Source organism: Rhyacophila brunnea, unplaced genomic scaffold (assembly GCF_057557595.1).
Source record: "Rhyacophila brunnea isolate RB1 unplaced genomic scaffold, BYU_Rbru_1.0 scaffold_16, whole genome shotgun sequence".
NCBI classification, from domain to species: Eukaryota; Metazoa; Arthropoda; class Insecta; order Trichoptera; family Rhyacophilidae; genus Rhyacophila; species Rhyacophila brunnea.
Genome location: NW_028232816.1, coordinates 11,569,012 through 11,593,137, shown reverse-complemented (window position 1 = coordinate 11,593,137; position 24,126 = coordinate 11,569,012). Strand labels below are relative to the sequence as shown.

General features: G+C 37.4%; 2 protein-coding genes across 2 annotated transcripts in view; one reads left to right on the top strand and one right to left on the bottom strand.

The window, feature by feature from the left end:
- The window catches only part of LOC147074380 (BBSome complex member BBS2-like), a 29,289-nt gene extending 20,271 nt beyond the window's left edge, over nt 1-9,018 (top strand). Inside the window, exons 7-11 of the mRNA XM_085943654.1 lie at nt 424-606; nt 1,246-1,644; nt 2,580-2,743; nt 5,043-5,191; nt 8,887-9,018. Coding sequence (XP_085799780.1) covers nt 424-606; nt 1,246-1,644; nt 2,580-2,743; nt 5,043-5,191; nt 8,887-8,987 — 996 coding nt within the window. The 3' untranslated portion in view covers nt 8,988-9,018. The remainder of the gene's footprint in view (nt 1-423; nt 607-1,245; nt 1,645-2,579; nt 2,744-5,042; nt 5,192-8,886) is intronic.
- Nucleotides 8,177-22,230, bottom strand: Orc1 (origin recognition complex subunit 1). The gene is made up of 10 exons (XM_085943652.1): nt 21,900-22,230; nt 20,184-20,427; nt 18,803-19,808; nt 17,942-18,071; nt 16,646-16,827; nt 15,167-15,264; nt 14,604-14,764; nt 13,942-14,046; nt 12,896-13,118; nt 8,177-9,398 (listed from the first exon to the last, which is right to left on the bottom strand). Exons 1-10 carry the CDS (start codon nt 22,004-22,006, stop codon nt 9,156-9,158), a joined length of 2,499 nt encoding a protein of 832 aa, XP_085799778.1. The 5' UTR covers nt 22,007-22,230; the 3' UTR covers nt 8,177-9,155.
- Nucleotides 22,231-24,126: the final 1,896 nt, after the last annotated feature.

Genomic DNA, 24,126 nt, shown 5'->3' with positions numbered 1-24,126 from the left:
ATTTTAACTACCTAATGGAACCTATCTACCATTTTTGTATGGGCACCTTATCTTTTTTACACGGTAGTTTTTGGTACGTATCCCCTACTACATCTCTCTATCCTGGACCAGACCATCATATTGCGTTCTTTTGGCTTATCTTAAAACCTCCTCATTGGTAATGTGATCAGTCCAGGAAATTTTACATCGGTAGGTGCGCCGATACAGCCAAATATTGAAAGCCTCCAGTCTTCTGTTTCATTCTTTTAACGATAAGGCTTTGACTCTATGGATCGGTACTGGTATGACGTACCACCTGATCGCTCTCGGACCTATGTCTGGATTGCAGAAGAGATATTTACCGGAAGGCCTTATTAAATTTTAGTTTCAGGGTTCTTGCCAGACTTTGACTTGTATTGCGGATAAAGTTTTTACATTTTCCAGGCGCACGTTGAAGTGTCAGTCTCCACAAACAACTTCACTATCATCAAAGTGGTGATGATCTTCGCCGAAGGGATTTTCGATGGGGAGACCTTGATCCAGCACCCGAGCGAGTCTCAGCTCAGCAACACCATGGAGATACCGCTCTACCCGCCGAAAGATGTTGCCGTAGATATTCACATAAAGGTATCGGTTTTGTAAATCGATTTCATCATCCCGACTGAGAGTAAATAAATATGACAGATTGATTTTCGAGGATGTTTAATTTAAATACGGTAAAACCTTTAAATAACAAATTCGGGAGCATTCGCTAAAGCCGAAAGTACATTTTGTAATTAAATAGGTTTTCTAAATGTATAGGTATGTTAAAAAAATTATAAATTAGTTAGTTTATGTATCTGTTTTTAATTATTTAAGTATTAAACTATAGTACTGATAATTAACAATGTTCTTAAAAAACACAAAAAACAACCTAATTATCACATGGCCGGCATGTGTCAAATCTACTAATACCATGCAACAACTGCGGCCAATGCTGTGTGCTGAAATTTCGGAAAGGCAGAACTTACTGGAGACAATATTTTGTTTTATTCAAAATAGCCTATTTGAGTCAATGTAATTTTATTGTCTGTTAAATACACAAATGAGATGTCGTATATTTATTTATGAGAAACTAGGTAGCCATTTTTATTCAAGATATTCTTTAGTTCACAAAAATAGGTTATTTCTGATGTAAATAAATCGCTAATTAATCCTCACATCTCGTGATGGGGATCACAAAGCCGAGACACGGTATGCAACATATTTTCCTGTCGCCGGTTGCAGGCTTTCGTGGGCTACCCCGATAGCCGCCAGTTCCACGTGTTCGAGCTGACCCGCCAGCTGCCGCGCTTCTCCATGTACGCCATGCCAGATGCGGAAGGGGGCGAGCTGCGCCAGTCTTCCCTCAATATCCCCGGCAGCCACGTTGCGTTTATGGTGACGGAGCGCATGCAACGTATTTGTATCTGGATCAACCAAAATTTCTTGCTACCCGATGACGTGGACGTGAGCCTTGAAGAGTCACGTGACTTGCACATCCTGCTGCACTGCCTCCGGGACGGCTCCGACCTGCTGATGGACTTCGAGGCGGACGGCCGAGTCAAGTTCAGCACCACCAACATGGGGCTGGCGGGTGATCTCATCCAGAGTTTAGGCGTCTTTCTCAATCTCGAGCATTTGCAGGTTCAATATTTATAGTTGTACTACTACTATTTTTCTAGTATAATTAGCTGCTAATTTCTTTATATTTTAGGATAATTTTTGACGGATCAAATCAAAAACACAACGGGTTTTTCCCGGACTACACTGAGATAAAAACACCTTGCATTAGTATTGCGAACCGTTTTACTGAGACTTTTTTATATGAGAAAATCATGTCTGATTGCAAATAATAGCGCGTAACTGAAGTAAAATGTCAAGACAGGCCACCATTTTCTTTTTTATTTACAAACAATGCTACCAATGCAGAGTATTAACTTTACCATAAATTGCCCATATTATAACCATACAAAATTGTTTTGAAATCAGCCATCAAAAATAATACCTGTAATGATTCTCTCTAAGTATAGCCTAAAATCTGCTGAATGGACAGTGATTAGGTTGCCTGATTATAACTAACATTCCCTTTCGCAGTCGAATGCGTAAGGCACTGGCTTCTCATCCGGGGTCTTCGCCTTCGATTCCCGGTGAGGTCATAATGCATTTGTGTTATTTTCTCACAGCCAGGGTGTTTATGTGATTGTTTCACTACTACTACTGCTACACTATTTCACTACACTACTGTCATTGGCCCATATGCCATGTTGTAGTATTAAAAAATAATAATATTTATTAAATATTATTAGTATTTATTTAATTAATTTGTGTGTGAGGATAGATTAATCTGAGCAGTAAAAAATATGCGTATAAATATTTAATATTTTTTTGCATAGATAAACGACTTTGTTAAATCATTGTTACAAAAGAAAGTACCCACCTAACGACCTTTAGTCTATTGAGGCAAACCAAAAATCTGGCATCACATAATATTTTCTACTATGCGGAGGTTGGAGACATTTTTGCAGAGAAAATTTTACAGAATGTATACGTGAACGTTGGCGATTGTCGATGTTTTACAGTCGAAGGGAGACTTTCCGGCGGAGGAGGCGAGGCTGCGGGAGCTGGTAGAGCGTCTGGACAACATTCAGAAGACGAGGATGCGCCTCGACACGGACGTGGCTGACAAAATGCAGACTATACGACACCTCGTCACCATGGCAGAGGAAAAAAGAACACACGATTTGTGAGTCACACTTTGATACATCATTCTTTCTTCTGTGTTGAATGACCAGGGGCCTTATGTTAGAACTTGCGAGTCGTGTGAAACATCGTAGTTATTCGCGAAAGTGACGTAGGTTATCGAAATATGGCATGTCGAAACTTATCACTACCTGAATTAGTCATAATCCGTGTCGACATTATTGCCCATACCAAAGGGTACTTGTGACCAGAGGCGGCCATACGACTTGAGTCTCTCTCTCTCTCTCATTAATGTCTCGCGCCGATACGTAGGTAGTTTAGTTTTCAACTGTCAAAGGTGAAGGGGCTAAACTGCGATCAGATACTATTATCTTATCTTTACTCGCGAGAATAATTACATATTATTATTTTATATTTCGCCAAAGCATTGGTTTTAGGATCACGTAATCATCCGCGAAACAGATCAAATAATTATGCTAACTTATCTGAAAATGCTTTTTTACTCAGTGATGCACTATTTATACGTAATTTCCGCTTAAACAAAGAGCTTTTGCTACTTTTGCACGAAGAAGGACGTGAATTCATGTACCTATTTCCATGTTTATTTTGATATTTCGTTTCGTATGTGACAGTGACCTTGAAAACAAAACGTCAAAATGAATGAGTTCGCCACGGAAAGAACACGGCAATTACCAATTTATAAACAATAAAGATGCCAAATTATTATATTATTCACAATGTTACTTAATACTATGTTATCTTGAGTTCAATTAATTATGTTAATGTTTTATAATGGTTTGTAATGAATAAATACCTACATAAAAATAAATGTTATTGAAGACCTGTGTTTATTTTGTTAAATCTTGTTTTACAGTGTAATAATATTATATGGTTTCGCATTTATGTAAGGTTATATTCTACGTACATATATCTATATCATATTATACTAAATCAATCGAATATTATAGGAATTATACACAAACATAACCAACAAAAATAATGAATTCGTTTGACATTTCATTTTTGACGTTTCATCTCGTACCATAGACATCGATTTTCTCGGTTCTGGCGATGTTGCCAATTGGTCACTCGCGAGTTAAAATAGTCCGTAGCGAGTGGCTTCAAAAATAGGTATTATGGTATACGGTATGAAACGGGCGATACTAACTTGTCATACCGCACAGTTTTCGACCACACGAGTCGATAGTTACGAATTCGGGCTGCTGGCCAGCATTGCTAACTTAGCATATTTCTTGCTAGATCTAGCATTTTTGAATAGCCTAAATAAATATCTATATGGCGTTAAAACTAAAAAACTGGCATTTTAATGCACCCTGAACAATGTGAAATTTTCATAAAAAAAGCTAGAATTTCCTGATTATCAACTTGTGGGTATTTGGTACCTTATTTTTTTAACGATATAATTTGTAACATACAATATTAAAACACTTTGTACCTACCTAAATTCATTTTTAGTTTATTAATATTGAACAATGATTTTTTTTTTAAATCTTTGTTCTCTTGAAAGCAGTGATTACAAATTATTCATGTGCCAGTTTCTAGATATTTCTTTCTAGCATTTTTTCTGCTAACTATGTAACTTATTTTCTTAGGTACTGTACTGGTAACACAACGACAGCATTTGATAAAGAGGATTCTGTGGTGCACGTGTTTTCATACATCCGTCTGTTTTTATACAAGAAAAACCATTCACAGATTTATTGATGTTATTTTGCAAAAGCAATATGTTACAATTGAAATGACAGGACCTTCTATAAAAAGTTTCGTGAATTTGAATGATGTGGGCGTCATACGTCAATTTAATTAAATTCACAGTTTGACATACATATCGGTATATGTGCCGCGCACTGATGTACAGCAAGGGAAATAGAACTCTATACTGCAGCATACATTGAAAATTATGAATTACAGATGAAAATATTTTACCAGGTTTCACCGAATACCCAGTCTAGGTAAAATTAGCGTATTCATGTAGTGGTGAGCCACACTAAATCGCCTGGAGAACATCACGAGTCCTGCGGGTCGTGCATCGCTGATCTAGATAATAATGGTTTATTGTATATGAGACTTCTTTTAGACTTGTAGTACTAATGTAAAGAGATTTTATCACAAGTCTGCATGCAAAAAGTAACTGTAGTAGTAAGGTAAATGCATATTATATAAAACAAGAATAATTATATAGTGTTCAAATTTTAGTTTATATAATTTTATTATAAATGACTTTCAGCTAATTTAACTATTCATACAGATAACTTTTATGGTCAGCTTCATTTTCATATACAAAAGGTGTAAAATAAATTGATGTCGAATAACATTTCCAGGCCAGACATGCTGCAGTGTTACCGAGAGTTGATGGACATCAACGGCGATCTGATAAGGGGAAACAACATCAGACTGGCTAACCACTCCGAGGGATCCGACACTCTTAAAGAAATCAACCTCATCATTCAGAGGGCGTCCCGCCTCAGAAGTGAGTGACGTACAAAGAATAATAAACCTTACATAATACGAGGGTGGGTCAATAATTCCTTAGAAAAAAGCATTAAAACAGTTTTTATTTTTGTATTTTTTTTTTATTTCTCAACATAATCTCCTTGGAGCTCAATACACTTGGTTAGACGTTTCTCAATATTTTTTAAACCGTCAGAAAAATAAGTTTTCGGAAGGTCCTCAAAATAAGCATTTGTCCGATCGATGACTTCTTCATTTGAAAAAAAACGTTGTCCACTTAGCCATTTTTTTAAGTTTGGGAAAAGGAAAAAGTCACTGGGGGCTAAATCTGGCGAATACGGTGGGTGGTCGACCAATTCGAACTTCAATTCTTCAATTTTAGCCATTGATCGTAAACATGTGTGAACACGGGCATTGTCCTGATGAAAGAGGATTTTTTTCCTGTTTAAATGAGGCCGTTTTTCTTCAATTTTGTTTTTTAGCTGGTCCAATAAAGATGCATAATAATCCCCTGTTATTGTTTTTCCTTTTTCCAAATAGTCAACGAAAATAATTCCACGTGCATCCCAAAATACAGTAGCCATAACCTTACCAGCTGATTTTACGGTTTTCGCCTTCTTTGGACATGGTTCGCCTTTCGCAATCCACTGCTTTGACTGTTCTTTCGTCTCGGGAGTATAGTGGTGTATCCATGTTTCATCTACAGTCACAAAGCGACGAAAAATTTCATCCGGATTGCGTTGCATGAGCGACAACAGGGCTTTAGAGGCCACCACCCTATTGCGTTTATTGTCGACTGTGAGCAAACGCGGCACCCATCTTGCAGAAATATTTTTCATGCCCAATTTGTCATGTAAAATAGAAATGACGCTACCTTTTGAGATCCCTGTAACCTCATCTCACTCAACTTTAATCTTCGGTCACTTAACCTTTCTAACGCGGCAACTGACTTTAGTCAGCCTATACGCGCGAGTCATCCGCGCGTCAGCTGACTAAAGTCATTTCGATTTTCGTTTGCCTAGTACTGCTTTCCGCCAGGCGCGAATAATTCGAATATTGATTTAATTTATTCAAAAATCATCCTTCTCTTGACATCTGTCAATGGATAGCCTAAACTTTTGTTCTATCTAATTTAAATAAATATTTTTCGGGAGCGTGTCTTGAATAAAAATATATCAGTCATCGGGCCAATTCAAATTTGCCGCGTATATAGTGTCTTATCGCTTCTTAGTGCATGTGCGCCGAAGACATTTGACTGACGTGTTTGTAACGATACGAGTTTGCGATATAATAAGTTATATTGTTTTTTAGTGATTGAAAAACTATTTGGTGCGTAAACTGTTAAATAGAATATTCGAAAGTTACATTGATCAAAGTGAATTTACAAAATATTTTTACAAAAGGAATGCTTTTGGAGATTGCATTCATTCGCCTATCTGCCATTATATTATCCGCGAGTTTATAGTTTCGGAAAATAATTTGAACCAGGTGTCATTTAAATATACCTAGAAGTCCGCGATTTAATATGTCTCTTTGTTTATCATTGATTAACATTTTTAAATACTATTTTCTGGTTATAGTATTAGGTGAAACAGACAAAAATTATTTATTTACCCTAGTTATCAGCCATTTATAAAGAAAAGACACGAACACTCAGACGCCCGTTCCCGCATAAATGCGGAAATTGTCGTATTACGCAAACACCAGGTGCCGCGCTACTGAATTTTTATACACTGCGCGGCAAATCATCGTCTGCTGGTGTGAGACAGACACTTGAGAATTATTTTTTTCGTAATACTATTCAAAAGGGTTTGATTCATGACTACTATTTTTTTTATGTAGAATTCTTCTTATATTTATAGTCGAAAATAACTCGAGTTACTTACTATCACGTCATTATAATAAAATAAGAGATTACCTATTCTAGTACCAGGTTATTGAAGTAATATAATAAAAAAAAAACAAATGAACTTGAAAATAAAATTGTGGTGACTATAAAGCATTTAGAAGTGCAAAAAGTGTTTGAAATTTAATATTTTACGAATTGTAATAGGTATTCGAAAAATAAACCATTTTGTTATATAAACTATGTGTCATTCGATTCCATTCAGTTCGGGGTCAATGGTAGGTACAAACCAGGCACTGGTGGTAAGTACATCACTCTCAAATAGCCAGTAGTTCTCAAGGATGATTTATTTATACTCGGCCTGCAGTGCTGCAATGTGTATGCGAGTTCAAACAAAAGTTACACAGTTTGAGATGTCCTGGATGCTATAAAAATGAGTTATTTATGACTGATATTTTTTCAACACACTCAACAAAAATGCTCATAAAAGTCATAAACCATATTATTATTCATTATGTGTATGACATATTTGTCGAAATGGTAGCCGGTAGACTATAAGAATACTGAACTGTTCTTACACTTGTTAATCTGTCATCGACGCATTAGTCCAGCACCATTTCGTAAGTGTCATGGCGCCGCTCGAGTAAGCTGGCATTTTTTCAATGAAGAAGTCTTGTTCGTGATTTCTTATCAGATTTAGGCGACGAATGTTTATTTTTAGAGTCACATAAAATATTAGGTTCTGTCATAATCATTTTTGAACTTGACTCCGATTTTTTACTACTCTATTTGTGTATGTTTGACTGACATTTATTACGATTTATTGATGCTTGAAATCACAACGCGCACTGTTGTACTAAGTCGGGATTCGTAACGCTTAGAAAGGGTTAACACCATATCGTGGATTTTATTGATCATTTCTGGTGTAGTCACCTCTACAGGACGTCCTGAGCGTGGTTCATCCTTTGTTGATGTACGACCATGTTTAAATTCATTTAACCAGTTATAAATAGTTGCAAGTGAAGGAGCAGATATGCCGTGAACTAAATCCAACTCATTTTTTATTTCCTTTGCTGTTAACCCTTTTATATTAAAATGTTTAATAACAGCTCTAAACTCAATTTTCTCCATTTTTGTAAACAAGCAAATTTTTTTTTTAAATGTACGAGAAACACACAACAACCCGACCAATCTGATTGAAACTTCGCAGCATACTGAATCGGTAGTGCCGCTGCATGAAAACAAACCGCTTACAGTACTAGTCGCGCCACCTGTCGGCTTTTCTAAGGACTTATTGACCCACCCTCGTATTATAAAACTTGGTCAATGCTCTTTATTTCACATTTTTGTACACTTATATAAGATTAACATAATATTATCAAACATGAACAGTACGTATTGGTTATTCTGTTTTTCCAATTGCTTACTAAGATTATTTGGGGTTACCACAGTTTGCATTCTATATATTGTTAGTCCACACTACAAAAATAATCATGCAAATTAAATATTTCTTCATCACAATAAAATCACAACATGGAAATATTTATTTCATTACATTGCGCCATAAAATAGACCATGGGAGAAAGAAACATTCATCATGTAAGTTATTTCAAAGATCTCAAAATATGTATAAACAAGTATGTTGATCTTCATTTTATCCAAGGAATCTTCAGTAAGAATTTCAGCACTCTAGAGCCTGCCGTTTTAGTGCATTTAAATTCTGGACAAACGTTGTGTTTTATAGTAGTCATATATAAGTCAAAGCTCGATTGACGAATGCGTTAACGCAGTCGAGTTATCTATCAGTGGTTTTCTTCCATAGATGTGAATTGAAATTATTACAATGCATTCTTTTTGTTACTTTACAGTAGGGAAGTACACGACGTCCATGGTGAATCATTGCCGGACGGCAATCAAGAACAAAAATGTGGATTCTCTAGTGAAGATCATCAAGATAGGCGAGGCCTGAATTGGTACACCTGACACCTTAACGCGTACCCACTTATTTGTTTTATATTGTTAATTCTAAGAGTCTGCGAATGTATCAAACTGACTGGAATAAACAATATTTTTTAAATCACTCTGAGTATCATTGCGATGCCAGCAGTACAATCACCTGTCAGCACTAGGAGATTTATCAGAAGACACTGACAGTCTGCGTGGCGTAGTGCACATCGTCGGTGCTCACATTGAGCAATAGCTTCTGGTGGATGTCCTGGCGAGAGTGTTCCGAGATGAGCAGACGGCATGAACCCAAGCGGGCGCACACCCCGAGGCACTCGGACAGTGACGGGCAGCGTAGCCCGCCGAACGCGCACACCGCTTCCAGCTGCCGGAACACCATTGCGAATGTCGTCTCTTCTATCCCCGTCCGCTGTACCTGAGTAATCCAAAATCAAATAAATTAGCTGTTATATGATTTGGTATGATGATTTCACATGGTAAAAGTAAAATTTAATAAACGATAAATTCAAAGAATATTATAAAAAAAATGTGTTTTTTTTGCTAGGAAAATCTTTTTTTACCAAATTAAATAATAAATTCATTAGTTTGACATGTAAATTATTCACTTTGCTTGTTTTGAATGTTCTTTAAAATATGTTCATCAATCTATAACATCCTTGCATATAGTGCTGCCCTGATGCTTAACCTGGCACTCGCGGGCTATTGTAGTATGACGAATTCACTCTCCGCGGTGACGGTTTTTGTTTAATTTAACTTCTGTGTTTCATAATAAAAATGGTAATAAAAAATGAGTTTTATGGCTCTTTAGGCGCCTAGACATGTTCAGATTATTTTACAACATTAAAAAACCGTAATAAATCAGTCATAATGTCAAAAATATCCGAAGAAATTAATTCTATACAAAGACTCACCATTTAGAAGATTTCCGCCATTTTGTTTTATGTATATGGAGCACTGCAAGGCTTGTATTTTGTTATTCGTCACGCTCGTGCTTGACGCGAGTATAGAAACACTTCACAAATGGTAATAAAATCACACATAATGTTTTTTCCCTGAGTAGGGTCGTAAATATAGCACAATAATTTTAGACTAAACAAACTTTTAGGCAGACACTTAAACAGCTATTAAATATTATTACTGAGTTACATATTTATTTTTACTTTTCACATTTAAAATTGTTTTGAAGAGTGGTAGATTTTATAACACGGACTGAGACATAAAGCCACATTGCAAATACAACACATATATCTAGATAGAGATGTTTTTTTTTTATTAATTTTTGAATTTCCGCACACATGACAGCGTCTTCTGGGCTTTTTATTATTTGCCGTGGGCGGAATGTGTTCCGGCAAATGATCTGTTAAAGTTCTAGGTAACAACCTCAATGGATTTTCACTAGTCGATGGTCTGGGTTGTGGAGTTTTCGTGATTTTCACAGCGTACTTAGCAACTAATTGTTTTATCACGACTAACTGAAATTCTCCTAAAGTTTTTTTACTACCAGTAACAGATTTATACATATAGAATGAATTTAATAAATAGAGGTCAATCATGTGAAATGCTACTTTTTTGTACCATTTCACAGATTTCCTCATGCACGACAAGCTGCTGAGCATCATGTCGGCCTTGTCGACAGTCCCCATATTTTTATTATACTCTAAGATGCACTTTGGCTTCATAATGGGTTCTCCGGTTCTAAAATTAGTTTTACCGGTTGGACCGAAGGAGTCATCGTGCATGGTTGTAAGCATGTGGACATCTCTTCTGTCACACCATTTGAGAGCCAACAGTGGGCTTTTTGACTTTGCCTCTGTCTCCCCCTTTTTCAGCTTTTTGAAGCATGGCATTTCTTTGCGATTCTTACGTACAGTCCCACAAGCATTGGTTTTATTTTCATGGAGGTGTTTGAATAACTGTGGACCGGTGTACCAGTTATCGCACCACAACGAATGCCCTTTGCCCAGATACTCGGTCAGCAGCGTTGTCACAACAGCTCCGGAAATTCCAAAGTTTTGGCTATCCACTATGTCTGTCCCGTCACCACAGTAAATAATAAAATCTAAAATATAACCCGTCATAACGTCACACAGCACGAACATTTTGATACCGAAACGATGACGCTTCGATGGAATAAATTGTTTAAAAATAAGTCTCCCTTTAAAAACAATAATGCTCTCATCGATACAGAGATTTTGATGCGGAATCATCGTGTCTTTGAAAATTTTGCGTGTATGCTCTAAAAGTAACCTAATTTTATTTAGTCTATCTGAGGTAACACTTGTTGGATCGGAAAAATGGAGCATTTGGAGCAATAACTCATATCGGTCTCTAGGCATTGTCTGACCGAAAATGGGTGCACTTAAAAAACAATCCGTACTCCAGTGTTCTTCTAGTGACAAATGTTTGTTTCGTGTCATGAGCATTGACACCGCAAAAAATGCATATAATTCTGATACAGTTGTATCGATCCAATTATGAGAACGTGATTTTGGTCCAAGTTCTTGAGTATTATATTGATAGTGAAAAAAAATGTTTGTTTGTTGGACTACCTTCAACATTATATCACGGTTTAAAAAATGTTCAAAAAAAAGACACTCAGGCGAAGTCTCAGTCAAATCGCTGTTTGCTATGCCGGATTGAAAATCATCAAACTCATACACGATCGGGACATGGGGTCCGGATGTCCATGTTCTCAAGTGTTCAATTGGCTCTTCTGATATATCTACATCACTGAGGTCAGATGGTTCCAATTCTTCTTCAGACATTTCGTAATCGGAGTCCAATTCCTCACTTAAACCAGCCATATTGAAGTTTGAAAAAAGTTTTCAACCAAACACTCACACGATAAAAAAGGTAAAATAGTCCAAAAAAATATAGTCAAAACACCTTATAACAGTTTAATACACATGAATGGAATAGTTAAAAACACATAAACAATAACACAGACAAAATATTTATAATAAAATTCACACAATACAATAGATCGCGTAAAATACGTAATATTTTGTACGGAAAAACGACAAGAGCGATTCCTTGCACAGTCCTCTCACAACAGTGATATTACGCATACTGCGCAAACGCAGTAAAGTGGCGCGATGTTTCAAGCCAAAATTAAATGAGCGTAGATTGACGGCCTGTCGAAGGCATGTCAAACATCGAAGTTTTAGTATTGTAACATAATTTATTTGACAATATTATATATATGTCACCGTTGGTAATGAAATAAGGCAAATTATGGTAGAGATTTCAAAATCATGCGTCATGTATATTCTACATAATCGACCGGCGCATTTTTGCGTACAACATTGGCGACAGAAGCGCTGTAGCCCCGTAGTTTTGCGCAATTTCGCGTACTACTTTCGTGACAGAAGCGGGCGCCGGGTTAATGATATTTTGTGACGAATTTTGGATTCTCACGATGGCCAAGCGGTGATGTGTTAGCTTATAATGTTGTGGGTCCCGGGTTTGAATTCCAGGTCTGGCAATTTCACATGTTATTTTTCAACGTGTGTTCGGAGTCAGAATATGGACCTAATAGGTTGAACAAGTGGCCAACATTTATTTCTGTCAAAACAAAAATCTGTTAATACAACCTCCACGCCGTGGAGGCATACGGGATCAAACATGGTACGGTTTCACATGCCTTTTCTTTACGCGATTTACACTATACTACTAAAGAAGTTTTACTTCATAGAATCATAACAATGGTTTTCGCACAATTATGTAGGATGATTACTATTACACAATAACAGTATGAAATATTCAAAACCACACAATTATAACAATATACATAATTGCTTACTTTTGAATATTTTCCGGTGAATGTTATTTTGGATTGACCATCCACCTTGGTAAATTAAGATTCTTGAATATATATAATATGAATATCTTAACGGGAAGAGAAATAAAAACCTCGGCGGATGTGGCTTGCAGAAAGAGCTGTTCCATCTTGGAACAAGACTTGATGGCCTGCACTTTGGGGCTGGCTATCATTTCACTGAGCGCTCGGTTCACCTGCGACAGCCCCACCTGCCCTGCACACCCTCCTTTGCCTTCGTTCTCCTCGGCTAGCTCAACGGCACGCCGACAGATGTCCAGGGCGCGTCTCGCATCACCCGACACCGCTGCCACTTTGCTGATAACGAAAAAAACTTAATTTTAATAATAATTTTATTATACCTCTTCAAACATGGCAAACAAGGCAAAAACAAAAAATACGGCCATCTTTGTTACATTACAGTTGAGAGTTTCGTCTACTCTTCAGAACCGCTATAATAATATCGAATAAAATTGAAGAGAATCATGTCAGCGAACAAATATTACTTTGGTCTATTATGACTGATTATCTTGCTGAACTAAAAGCACACTTCACAAGACTGTTCTCATCTGTGACTCAGAAACCTGGACATAAAATCTGCAAACGCCAAATGAATGAGCCTTAAATATCTTTGACAGAAAACTTCTCCACCGTATCTATAGGCCAATCTGGGACGGCAATAATTTGTAGAGAAGATACGATGCTGAGCTCGACGGCCGAACATTACAGTGCCGTTCAAAGATTTGTCGATCGAGCCGGCTAGGTCATGTGCACCTCATGAATGAGAATGAACCGGCACAGAGAGTGATATCGAGCAATCTGATGGGGAACAGAACAGATCCTTCGACTATTGAATTGGAAAGCATAGGGACAGTTGGAAAGTTCCATGAGGAAGCCACAAAGAATAAGTACCTGAATAAAGATCTCTTCTAACTCTTCAACTACAGTATGTGAGCGTGTCGGTTGTATTATACGTGTACACACACAAAGTGAGAATTAAATTTATCTTCCATTCTACCGCACATTTATGAACATAGCAATAGAAATGGTTTCCTTCTGAGGAATTCAATTCATAATAAATACAAAAGAATAGGTCAGATAAGATAAATATCGGCAGAGAGAGATGTGATGCAATAATTACCGAGAGACCAGCTGCACAGCGTCCGAGTGAAAGGCGCCCGTGTCGGCCAGCCGCGCCGTCACGATGCTCTGCAACTGGCTGTACGTGTACGGTTGGAATGTCAACCTTGAAGTAGATAATTATTGTTATAGTGGAGACTAAAGAAAAAATATTATGTAACATGAATATATTTTTATTATTTCATATAATGTAATTTTTAAAAAGTGGTGATAAATTAGCATCTGTAAATATGAGTTGGGGCATCTTACTAATCTAAACTAATTTTCATCAAATAATAATCTGAAATGTCACTTTGTCACTCTGAAGTTTCGTTTATCCCTTTATTTATATTGAATATATAAAAAACATGACACCCGATATTCTGGAAAATCAGTAGCCTATATGAGGGCATTACGTGTAAAGGTGCCACTATCTGACTTTGGTATATTTTGAGTTAGCTACTGATAATGAAAGTGTATCAAAAACGCTATTCTATACAATCTTCATTTTATCAGTGCATCTTCAGTGCAAACACGCCACTGAAAACAAGAACGGGTGGGGCATGCGAGACAAGATGATACAATAAATACATATTAACCCTGTCTACCTCCTATCACACTCTTTGTAAGTAATGCGACAAGTTCAAATAGCACGGAGTAAGAGTGAGCGGAAGCGATGCCAACCTGGTGAGTCCCAGGCGACTGGCGACGCGCCCCATGAGCAGCCTCTCGGGCAAGTCCATGGTGTTCGCGATGGCCACCACCACCAGATGAGCGGCCGCCTTTGAAGGCCAGTCCAGCAGGTTGTACAGGACGTCTTGCCGGCGGTTGCACAGCACGTCCAACTGCAAAACAACAACATTTCATTTTGTTTTTCTTTTCTTTCTTTCGACCATGTCCAATCCTAATAGGATCATATGGGCCTCCACAGAGTGGAGGTTTGTATTGACAGATTTTGTTTTTACGAGAAATGGATGTCAGCCACTTGCTCAACCTATTAGGTCCATACTCGGACTCATACACAAATTGAAAAACAATATGTGTACTTGCCAGACCCAGGATTCGAACCTGGGACTCACAACGCAATAGGCCAACGCTTAAGCCGCGCGGCCATCGTGGGTATATAAATTTATGTGGGTATTTTATTTCTCTACCGACACATTACACGGTCCTTTTCCCCGATAGTGTTCTTTTTGGACAAAATGACACTGGTTCTTGGCTTCGAATGTTTTAGATGCAAACCTCACCTCATCTATGAGTAACACGATGGTATTCCTCCGGGGCGCAGGTTTTGTGAATCTGGCCTCGAGAAGACTGCACGCTTGTTCCCACGCGACTGTCTTTCCTGAAACAATCGATATTAAATATTAAATAGATACATACCTATATATTTTAACTATCCATTGAACTTATTATTAACTTCAAGTTTGGTAAACTATGTTTTTATTCAATTCACAAGATAAAAATGTACAAATTAGTGCATACATAATGGTGTAGGTGGCTAAATTGGTAAAGCACATTGGCTGGAATTTGATGGATGCGGATTCGAGTCCCACCCAGTACCATATTTTTTTTCAAGACTTCAAGATGCTTCTGACGTGTTATCGAATTATCGAATAGAAAAAATCTTGTGCCCCCCATTCCTATTTCTGAGATCAACGAATGTGTCAATGAGAGGAAATAAAACTCATACTTAGAAGTCTTATACTAAGTAGCTACTTATATTTAGAAGTATTTTTATTTATATTAAAAGAAGGCTTTGAATTTAAAACTTATCTAATGTGAAGGATGAATCTGATGCATTTTGACGAGTTTTTTAATATCAGGCTCAAATTCACTTAAAAGCCGTAAGTTCAGTAACTTGCAGCCGATTTCTTTTATTAGTTAGCAACTTTGCTACAGCACTAAATCCACGTTCAGATAAATACGACGATGAGAATGCAATCAGAAATCGTTGAACAACCGACCATAACCCAAGGGAGAGATTCACTGCTGCAGCCGAAATTCTTTTACACATTATTACATGTGTAAGCGATTCTAATTTAACCGTCCATATGGGACTCCAAGGATTCGAGTAATAAATCGCATATCAAGTGGTGTCGTGTTTAGATTCCGTCTGATTTTTATAGATAGAATTTGTTTGCCGTCGCCTCTCTAGATTTCCTTAACGCCCCCTAATTTTCTTTGAGCCATCTACTGCCCCCCTGAAAGCCTCCAGCACCCACAAGGGGGCGTTATCGCACACTTTGAGAAAGACTGGTCAACATCAAAGATGTTAAAATATCTTCTTTCAGATGGAACCTTTAATTATTTCCCTATAAAAATCACTGAAGCAACTTTCAGTTTCATGTAAGCACCGTTTTTGTATGGATGAAAGAAACAACAAGCAGCGTAATCCTAAAGGGTTTGTATGAAAATTAGAGATACCAGAGGTTTTTCTTCAACATCTTTAATCTACATTGAATCATTCAAGGTAACTAACCAATTTTGTCAATGCTATAATCAAAACTTCAAATTGAAAACCTTTTGGCTGTTTCACTGTCCTGGGAGCTCTTGGGTATGTGTCCCATATCGAAAAATAGTGACACCACGCCCATTGATTTTCAAAGATCAAACTTTTCCAGGAATTTTTCAATGCGAAGGTATCATATCCTATCAATCTTATTGTAGTACATAAATAAATTTTACTACGCTTTTTTTACAACTCGTATGAGATATCTACACACCTGTGAGTTGTCTGTAGATGTGCACATATGCCTGTCGGGGCTCTGTTAGCCTCATCCCGTTGATTTCGATGAACTCAAAATGCGGCAGGTCATCGGATTTGACCCGTTTGTTGAGGCAGCGGACCACCTCTGTCACTGTAGCAGTCTTTCCAGTACCTGGGACTCCCGATATGTACATGCACCTGAAATTGGAATAATTCAAACTGGATATAAGAACGTTCGGAGATGATATGGTGCACTTCACTAAGGCTCAGAATAATCCTACATTGGGCTTCAAAAACATGCTTACGCCGGATACTGAGTGTGAGGCAGTATGGCTTTATATGAGTAACAGGGAGATAAGAGAAGGGACCGTGAAGATGTCACGTTTTACCTGGCTCGGCCGCGTGCTATGTATGCCTGAAGAAAATCAAGAAGTTGGCCTGATGAGACTGCTAAATACCATCCATAGGAAGATACGAAGCGACTAGTGAGCGACAGGGATTGTGGAGGCAGTACTCAGTCTCCATATGACGCTCTACTTTAGGAGCAGACCATTACTATTCGGCGATATCTACCACATCCAAAGAGTTTGATTATGACAAGAGGGAGTTTTATGAACTTTTAATAATACATACATACAATACTTGATGTCTATCCTACAAACATTTTTAGTATCGTTGAATTAATGGCCATAGCAAAATTAATATTCCATAGGTTAGTGATGCATTGAAAATGACAGCCATATGAGTGGTTCACAGGCACAGTGAACCAAGTCCATTCTGGTTATTTTAATATTATATAATAAATACTCAAATATTATGTTTGAACCTAGCATACTCAAAAATAACCAGAATGGACTTGGTTCACTATGCTAGTGAATAACTCATCGAATCTTGTTTATGACCACCATCTTTGGTGGTTTTTGATATTCATTATTATTAATATACATGAATTACATACGCTAATAACTAATGAAGTTTTGTCCTTTAACAGGCTAGTCAATTTTGCATTACAATGTGAATGCTTTAGTTTCTGTACAAGTAAAACATGTTTCATATTCGAAATGTTAATACATAGATACAATGATATGTAGTAATTAATAAATCTATAACATCCATTCGGAATAAAAGGAAGTTTCAGGATATATTTTGGCATAATCTCCGTCTTCCAGAGAAGGTTGTCTTTGATCAGATCGAGTATTCCTGTTTGCTACCTTAGCCATTATGACCGTGCCACGTTGCATCACTATACAACTTTGGATCCCTATTACATTGGGAGTTCATTACATTTACACATTAGACACAATGTATGTACCCTCCGCTATTGTCGGAAATCTTCCCTTCGATGAAAGTGAAGATGTTGTTGAATTCTTCCTCGCGGCACGGCAGACTGCGAGGCACGGCACACACGTGAAGACTCTCTCGCGCCAGTTGCAGTCCGCCGTCTATAATAGAAATAATGAAAATATACACACATAACAAAGCGGTTGAACTACTATAACAGATCGATTATGATATTCACTAGCAACATTGTCGGTGTGTTGAAAATAATGCCCCAACCTCAGAGTAATGATATTATATAGAGAGAGCCTATATTTAGCAAAATGAAGCCGCGTTTCTATCGTATAATGCACAGTAGAACAACGATTTTATTATTTTCAACTTAACTATGAAACGTTATACCATCGTGTTGCTTCTCAGTACGACTACCAAATTTAAACACAACATAGTTAACCATATTATGTTCTATTCGTGCCGAATGCTTACTCACTTGCACTTACGCTGAATCATGGTATTTCATGATAAATAATAAAATGCATTCATCACATAGGTAGTATAATTAATAATATCAACAAAGAAGACGATGCATACAAGTAATTGTAAATTGTATCTAAAACATTTCACCATGGCACAGTGCGCCGTGAGCTGTCTTATCGTAATGAGATGACCATATACCATATGGTCTCCAATTTTATTAGATTCAATATGAACATTAATTCAATGCATAAGTGACTTGCTTTACTTCCAAAAACTTTTGATGAGGCAGAACCAGAAGATATAATATTGATATTGTTTTGTTTTTATTTGACAAATCAAATTAACACACAACAGGAAAGGTTCCAAAAAAAATGTTCGTTGATTTAATTTATGCATCCAGATTAATCATTGAACCAACCTCGTAGCAAAACGGGATTCTCTCGGGCACGGATGGACGGGGTGAGCTCTTTCTTCTTGGCCGCTTTCACAATGGGAGTTCTCGGTGTGGCTTTTAATCTTTTGGGAGTCTTAGGTGCTAAGCTGTTATCGCTATCGGATCGGTCGCCTGCGTACTCGCTCACGGTTTTACTCCTACTGGGAGTTGTATGAACGGGTGCCTTGGTGAGTTTTTTAGTGGGAGTATACAAAGTTTCTTTGCTTTTTGTCTTTGGCATTTCTTCAGACTCCACAAAATCATCCGAATATTTAAAGCTCTGCTTGACTATACGAGATGTCCTTCTGGTAGGCGTATTCTCAATGTTACGTTCAGATACGTTGTTTTTTTTTGTGGGTGTACTTTTACCACCGAAGTTGAGCGATCTCCTGACGCTGTCGATGGAACCGTTCCCGTCAGAAGCGGCGGATTCATCATCGTCATCGCTCAGCAGCAGAGCGGTGACGTCGGCGTCTGTAAGTTTACTAATAATCTTCTGATTGATAATCTTCCTGGGTGAGGCTCCCTTGCAGATGGTTGACTTCCGTTTGTTCTGTTGAGCGGAAGGGGACGGGTGATCGTAGTTGTTGGTGATGTCTCTCATTAAGACCAGTTTGGAGTTGTCAGAGTTCTTGACAGCCCACGCCTCGCTCCTCTCGCTGATAGAGGAGGAAGCGAATTTTTTGATGAGGCTGTTGGGAGTTTTGCTGAGGGCCAGATTTTCTTTGATCTTTTTGCTGGGAGTCTTCATGACGGGTAGCCTGCTCGAATAGGTGGCCCGCTCCTCATCGAGAATCGGTTCGAGGGAGAACTTTTTTCTGGTGAGGGCTACGAGTCGAAAGCGGCAGATGTATTCCTTTGTTTTGTTGTTGGTTTGGTTTTTGACGATCTCAGCTACAGCGGCCGTCGTGGGCATTTTGACGATGTTACATTTCTTGAAGAAAGTTTCAATGGACACATCTTTGTCGAAAGGCCTGTGGTCTTCCACAACCTGAAAAAGTAAAAAGGCAATCACGCTATTGTAGTAATTGTGTTGATCTATGTATGACATAAGCTTGGCATACTTTCATGAATTCTACATCAGTGTACTGTCGAACAAGATCTTCTTGTCAACTTGTTAAAACTGTGAACCCTCCTACTTTTAACCGCACTTTGACTTCAACGACTTCCGGTTATTGCCTGGATCTTCTTGTCGGACAGTAATATTTTTTTGAGAGTCAATATCATCGAGTACAAAGAAACCGCTACATTTGACCTTCAGCAATACCTACACGGTAATTGACTCCATATATTGGGTATACCCACGCATCCAAACATGGTCTGCGAGTGCATAAAGTCTGTACACATGAGAAAATGTGCTAGTTACCTCAACATCTTGATCCAGATCAAAATCAATGTCCTTGAGGCAGGCTGCGGGTAGATCGGACGCCTTAGAGAACCACTGGACGTGCGCCCGGAACCGGTCCGAGAGGTCTTTGTCGTGACTCTCGTACAACTTGGTTATCTGAGCGACGTCACAGCCTTCCACCGTGTCTGGATCGGCCGAATCCGCGTTGGACACCAGCACGAACTCGCCGACCTCCGCTATTATATTCTTGAATTTGAATTTCCTGATGAAAAGAAATGGATATCAAAAGTGTATAAGTATGCCAAAGAAAGGTTTTCTTTGAGAATTACATCTTCTTATTCTGCCATCCTCTAGCGATCTTAGATCAGTCGTCTGCTACCCTGAACAGTTCAGTGGAGCTGCACTCGTACTAATCACGGAGGTTCTTAAGCCACGAAATGCGGCGCCGTCCTCTGCTACGCTTACCATTGACCTTTCCTTGAATGACATGTTGGGGAATGCTGTACTTTTGTCGTCTCATTATTTGGCCGAAGGTACTGTAGTTTCCTGGTTTTACTATTAAGCATCCTAAACTTCTCGAACTCTTACAGGAGAAAGGCATCGATGCAAGAGACATTTAACTGATAGCTAACTTATAATGGAAACAAACAGCAAATGTAAAGATCAAAAACGAAATCAGTGGAGGTCAAAAATTGTCGCGGTATACGACAGGGGTGTATATTGCCACCTCTGCTATTTAACCTGTACTCAGAAGCTATTTTCAAGGAAGCCTTACAGGGGGAATCGGTGGGTATTTTGGTTAATGGGAAACATATTAACAATATACGATATGCTGATGCCACTGTGCTGATTGCTGATAGCTTAAAGAGTTTACATCAACCGGTAGAAAGGGTGAGGTCAGTAATTCTTATGCTTTAAAAATGAACCTCAAGAAAACAAAACTATTAGGTACTAGTATCAAAAATAGTGACACCAGACGCCAACACAAATTTTGTCATTAACAGCAAACCAATCGAACGTGTGACCCATTATAAATATTTAGGTACATGGGTCATTGAGAAATGGAACAGTCTCAGGAAATAAAAACTAGAATTGAGAGCGCAAGGAGTGCCTTTCTCAAAATGAGACGCCTCCTTAGCAATCGAGACCTTAACCTCTGAGTCTGCGTATGGTACGTTGTTATGTTCTCTCAATTCTTTTCTATGGTATGGAAGTATGGACGCTAAACCAAAAGATGTCACGGAGACTTGAAGCTTTCGAGATGTGGCTGTATAGATGCATCCTCAAAATTCCTTCGACTGACCGGGTGACAAATCGTCGCTGTAGATTGGTTTGTCGAATAGACCAAATGTCAAATGTTCACGAGACGAAAAACAAATTTGATTATCCTTTATTTAAATACATGGAGGTATTTAAATTGTTGTTTTTACAGCATATATGTATACTGTTTTCATTACAAATCAATTTAAAGAAAAGGATGGTTCTGGTCCATTTAGCTCGAAGGTCGATTTCGACAAAAACGGATATTCGACAAACCAATCTATAGCGACGAAATGTTAAGTTCTCATTCGAATGAGAATTACATGGCGCTGTTAAATTAGAGAATACTATAATACGCTTTCAAACCAATATCATAATAATAGAAATAGCCCCTGCTAAAATACGCAATGTTTTCAAGGGCATATTTCTGATTATTTTTATAACCGTATTTTTTTCACCGTACTCTTGACTTACTTGTAAAAATCGACTATTTTATATGTGAAGTTGGGATCATTGATTTGCTGCCACTCTGCTTTCTCACTGAGCCATTCCACCGGCTTTGCTAGTGTTTTTTTCAACATTATAACTTTTCCTATAAAAAGTTTATCGGTAATTGTTTTCCCCACTAGCCGATCACGACGTTTTAATAGCGAATAATCGTTCGTTTGTTTTAAGAATTTTGAATATTCCACTGTTGTTTTCCACTGTTTTGATTTTCATTTGTTTTCGCTGCTCAAAACTTTGACAATCACCTTTGACAGCTTAAAATAATTTTGCCGTATTCTACGTTTGCCGCCAAAACCTCAACGTCATAAAAATATTTATGGCTAAAGAATATGTATGTTTGACTTCAGCGTTAAATTCAAAGAAATTATTAATTGTTATATTTTTTTGCCTGTCTTCATTTTTAATAATTACAACTTCGCCGGGAATGAAACAATCTTAATTTCTCAAATAAAAATATATCTATAATATTTGAGATTTCCACGGTTTTTTATTATCGTTACGAATTTTATGGTTTTCACCGCGAAGAAAGGAGAATGAACACGCGATGAAAACCCAAAAATATTTTTTTTATAAGGAATAAAAATATTTGTAACTTTATAAAAAAATATCATGATACCTATGACGTGAACCCAAAAAAATTCGAATACCTACCTATCTATGTTACAAAATTATGTCAATATAGACTACCTACCTACCGGCCCATGGTTTGCAGTTTTTGTGAGACGTTTGTTCGAAATCATTTTGTAATATTTCCGATAACTTATTATTAGTACCTGTACACACGTATGCGCGTATGCGTCCTGAAGTGAAAGTATTAAGGCTAATTCTCTACCTACCTACCTAGCGGAAAAATACGAAGCTTGCACTTTGAGACATTTTTATAAGAGCGTACTTCAGTGAAACGGCAAATAATTTTCAACAATAGGTGCGACGAAATTTCTCACTCGTCGCCTGGACTCGCCAATCGGAGACCGCTAGTAGAAGTGTTCGCACGTCGATTTGTTTTGTCATGGCGTCGGATGAAAATATTCTTAAATCTTGTAAAGATGACTAAAAAACTTTACGTATGTACTTAAAAAAGAAAACATGTCAATGAATATACTATTATTATTAGTAATATAACAATAATCATAACATTAAATGGACGCATGTTGGATTTTTATGACAAATTATATTTCGTTCGGCAAGCGTCATTTGCACAATCCGCGCACCGCCTAGCCACGATCTTTGTAGACCATGCCTCAACTGAAGTATAGCCGTAAGGCAAAGATAAACTAAAATAAACTGATAAATTGTTTAAAAAAAATGTTATAAAATGTGAATTTTTTAAAGGATCCCATCTTATTATTACCTACATTTATTATTTAATGGTCATAATTATTATACTCTATAATGCCAGGAAGATATTTTTGACTAATTCATAGTTTTAATATTTTTAAAAAACATCGATTTTTATTTATTTATATCAAATCTATTTAGGAATGGTCCCAAAATTGAAGCTCGATGTATTCGATGATTTTGGGTCCGCGGAACATAGTTTGGGATTCCCTGCTAGATACCTATATTCAGGGAACTCAGAAATAATGGGAACTGAAATACACAACGGGTAAGGCGATAGCAGGTAACCGACTCGAGTAAGGAAGAATCCGGGTTAAACTTACACACGTGTTAAGAATACGTTTTACGTCGAATACTAAAATCTGCTCTCGGTTTATGCATTTACGCTCATTTAATGTTAGTGTATTACACACACTATTGCGCGTGCATAATGCGTGCTTCATTTTTGTAGGACACTCACACATTCAAAAGCCTGCTTCACCATGCGGCGTATTGAATATTGCCTATCGGTATTCTATTTATTATCTGTTCTGTGCCTATATTATAGGTACTTTCTTATGTTTTTCTGTATTTTTTCTATTTTTCTTATGGTTAGGTAGGTACTACTATTGTGTTTTTCTTTCTATTTTTTTTAAACCATTTTCAATAACTCTCCGATTATTTATATTCACAGAATCACAGCTGTACCCACCATGAATTTGATTTATTATGCTTTTTCTGTCCGCCTGTTATTCATCATACTATTATATTATTTTTCTATATATTTAATTATTATTATACTTATTCACTGTGATTGAACCTGTTGGATGACCTAAATTATATTAATAATAAAAAACATGTACTTAGGTAGGTAGTT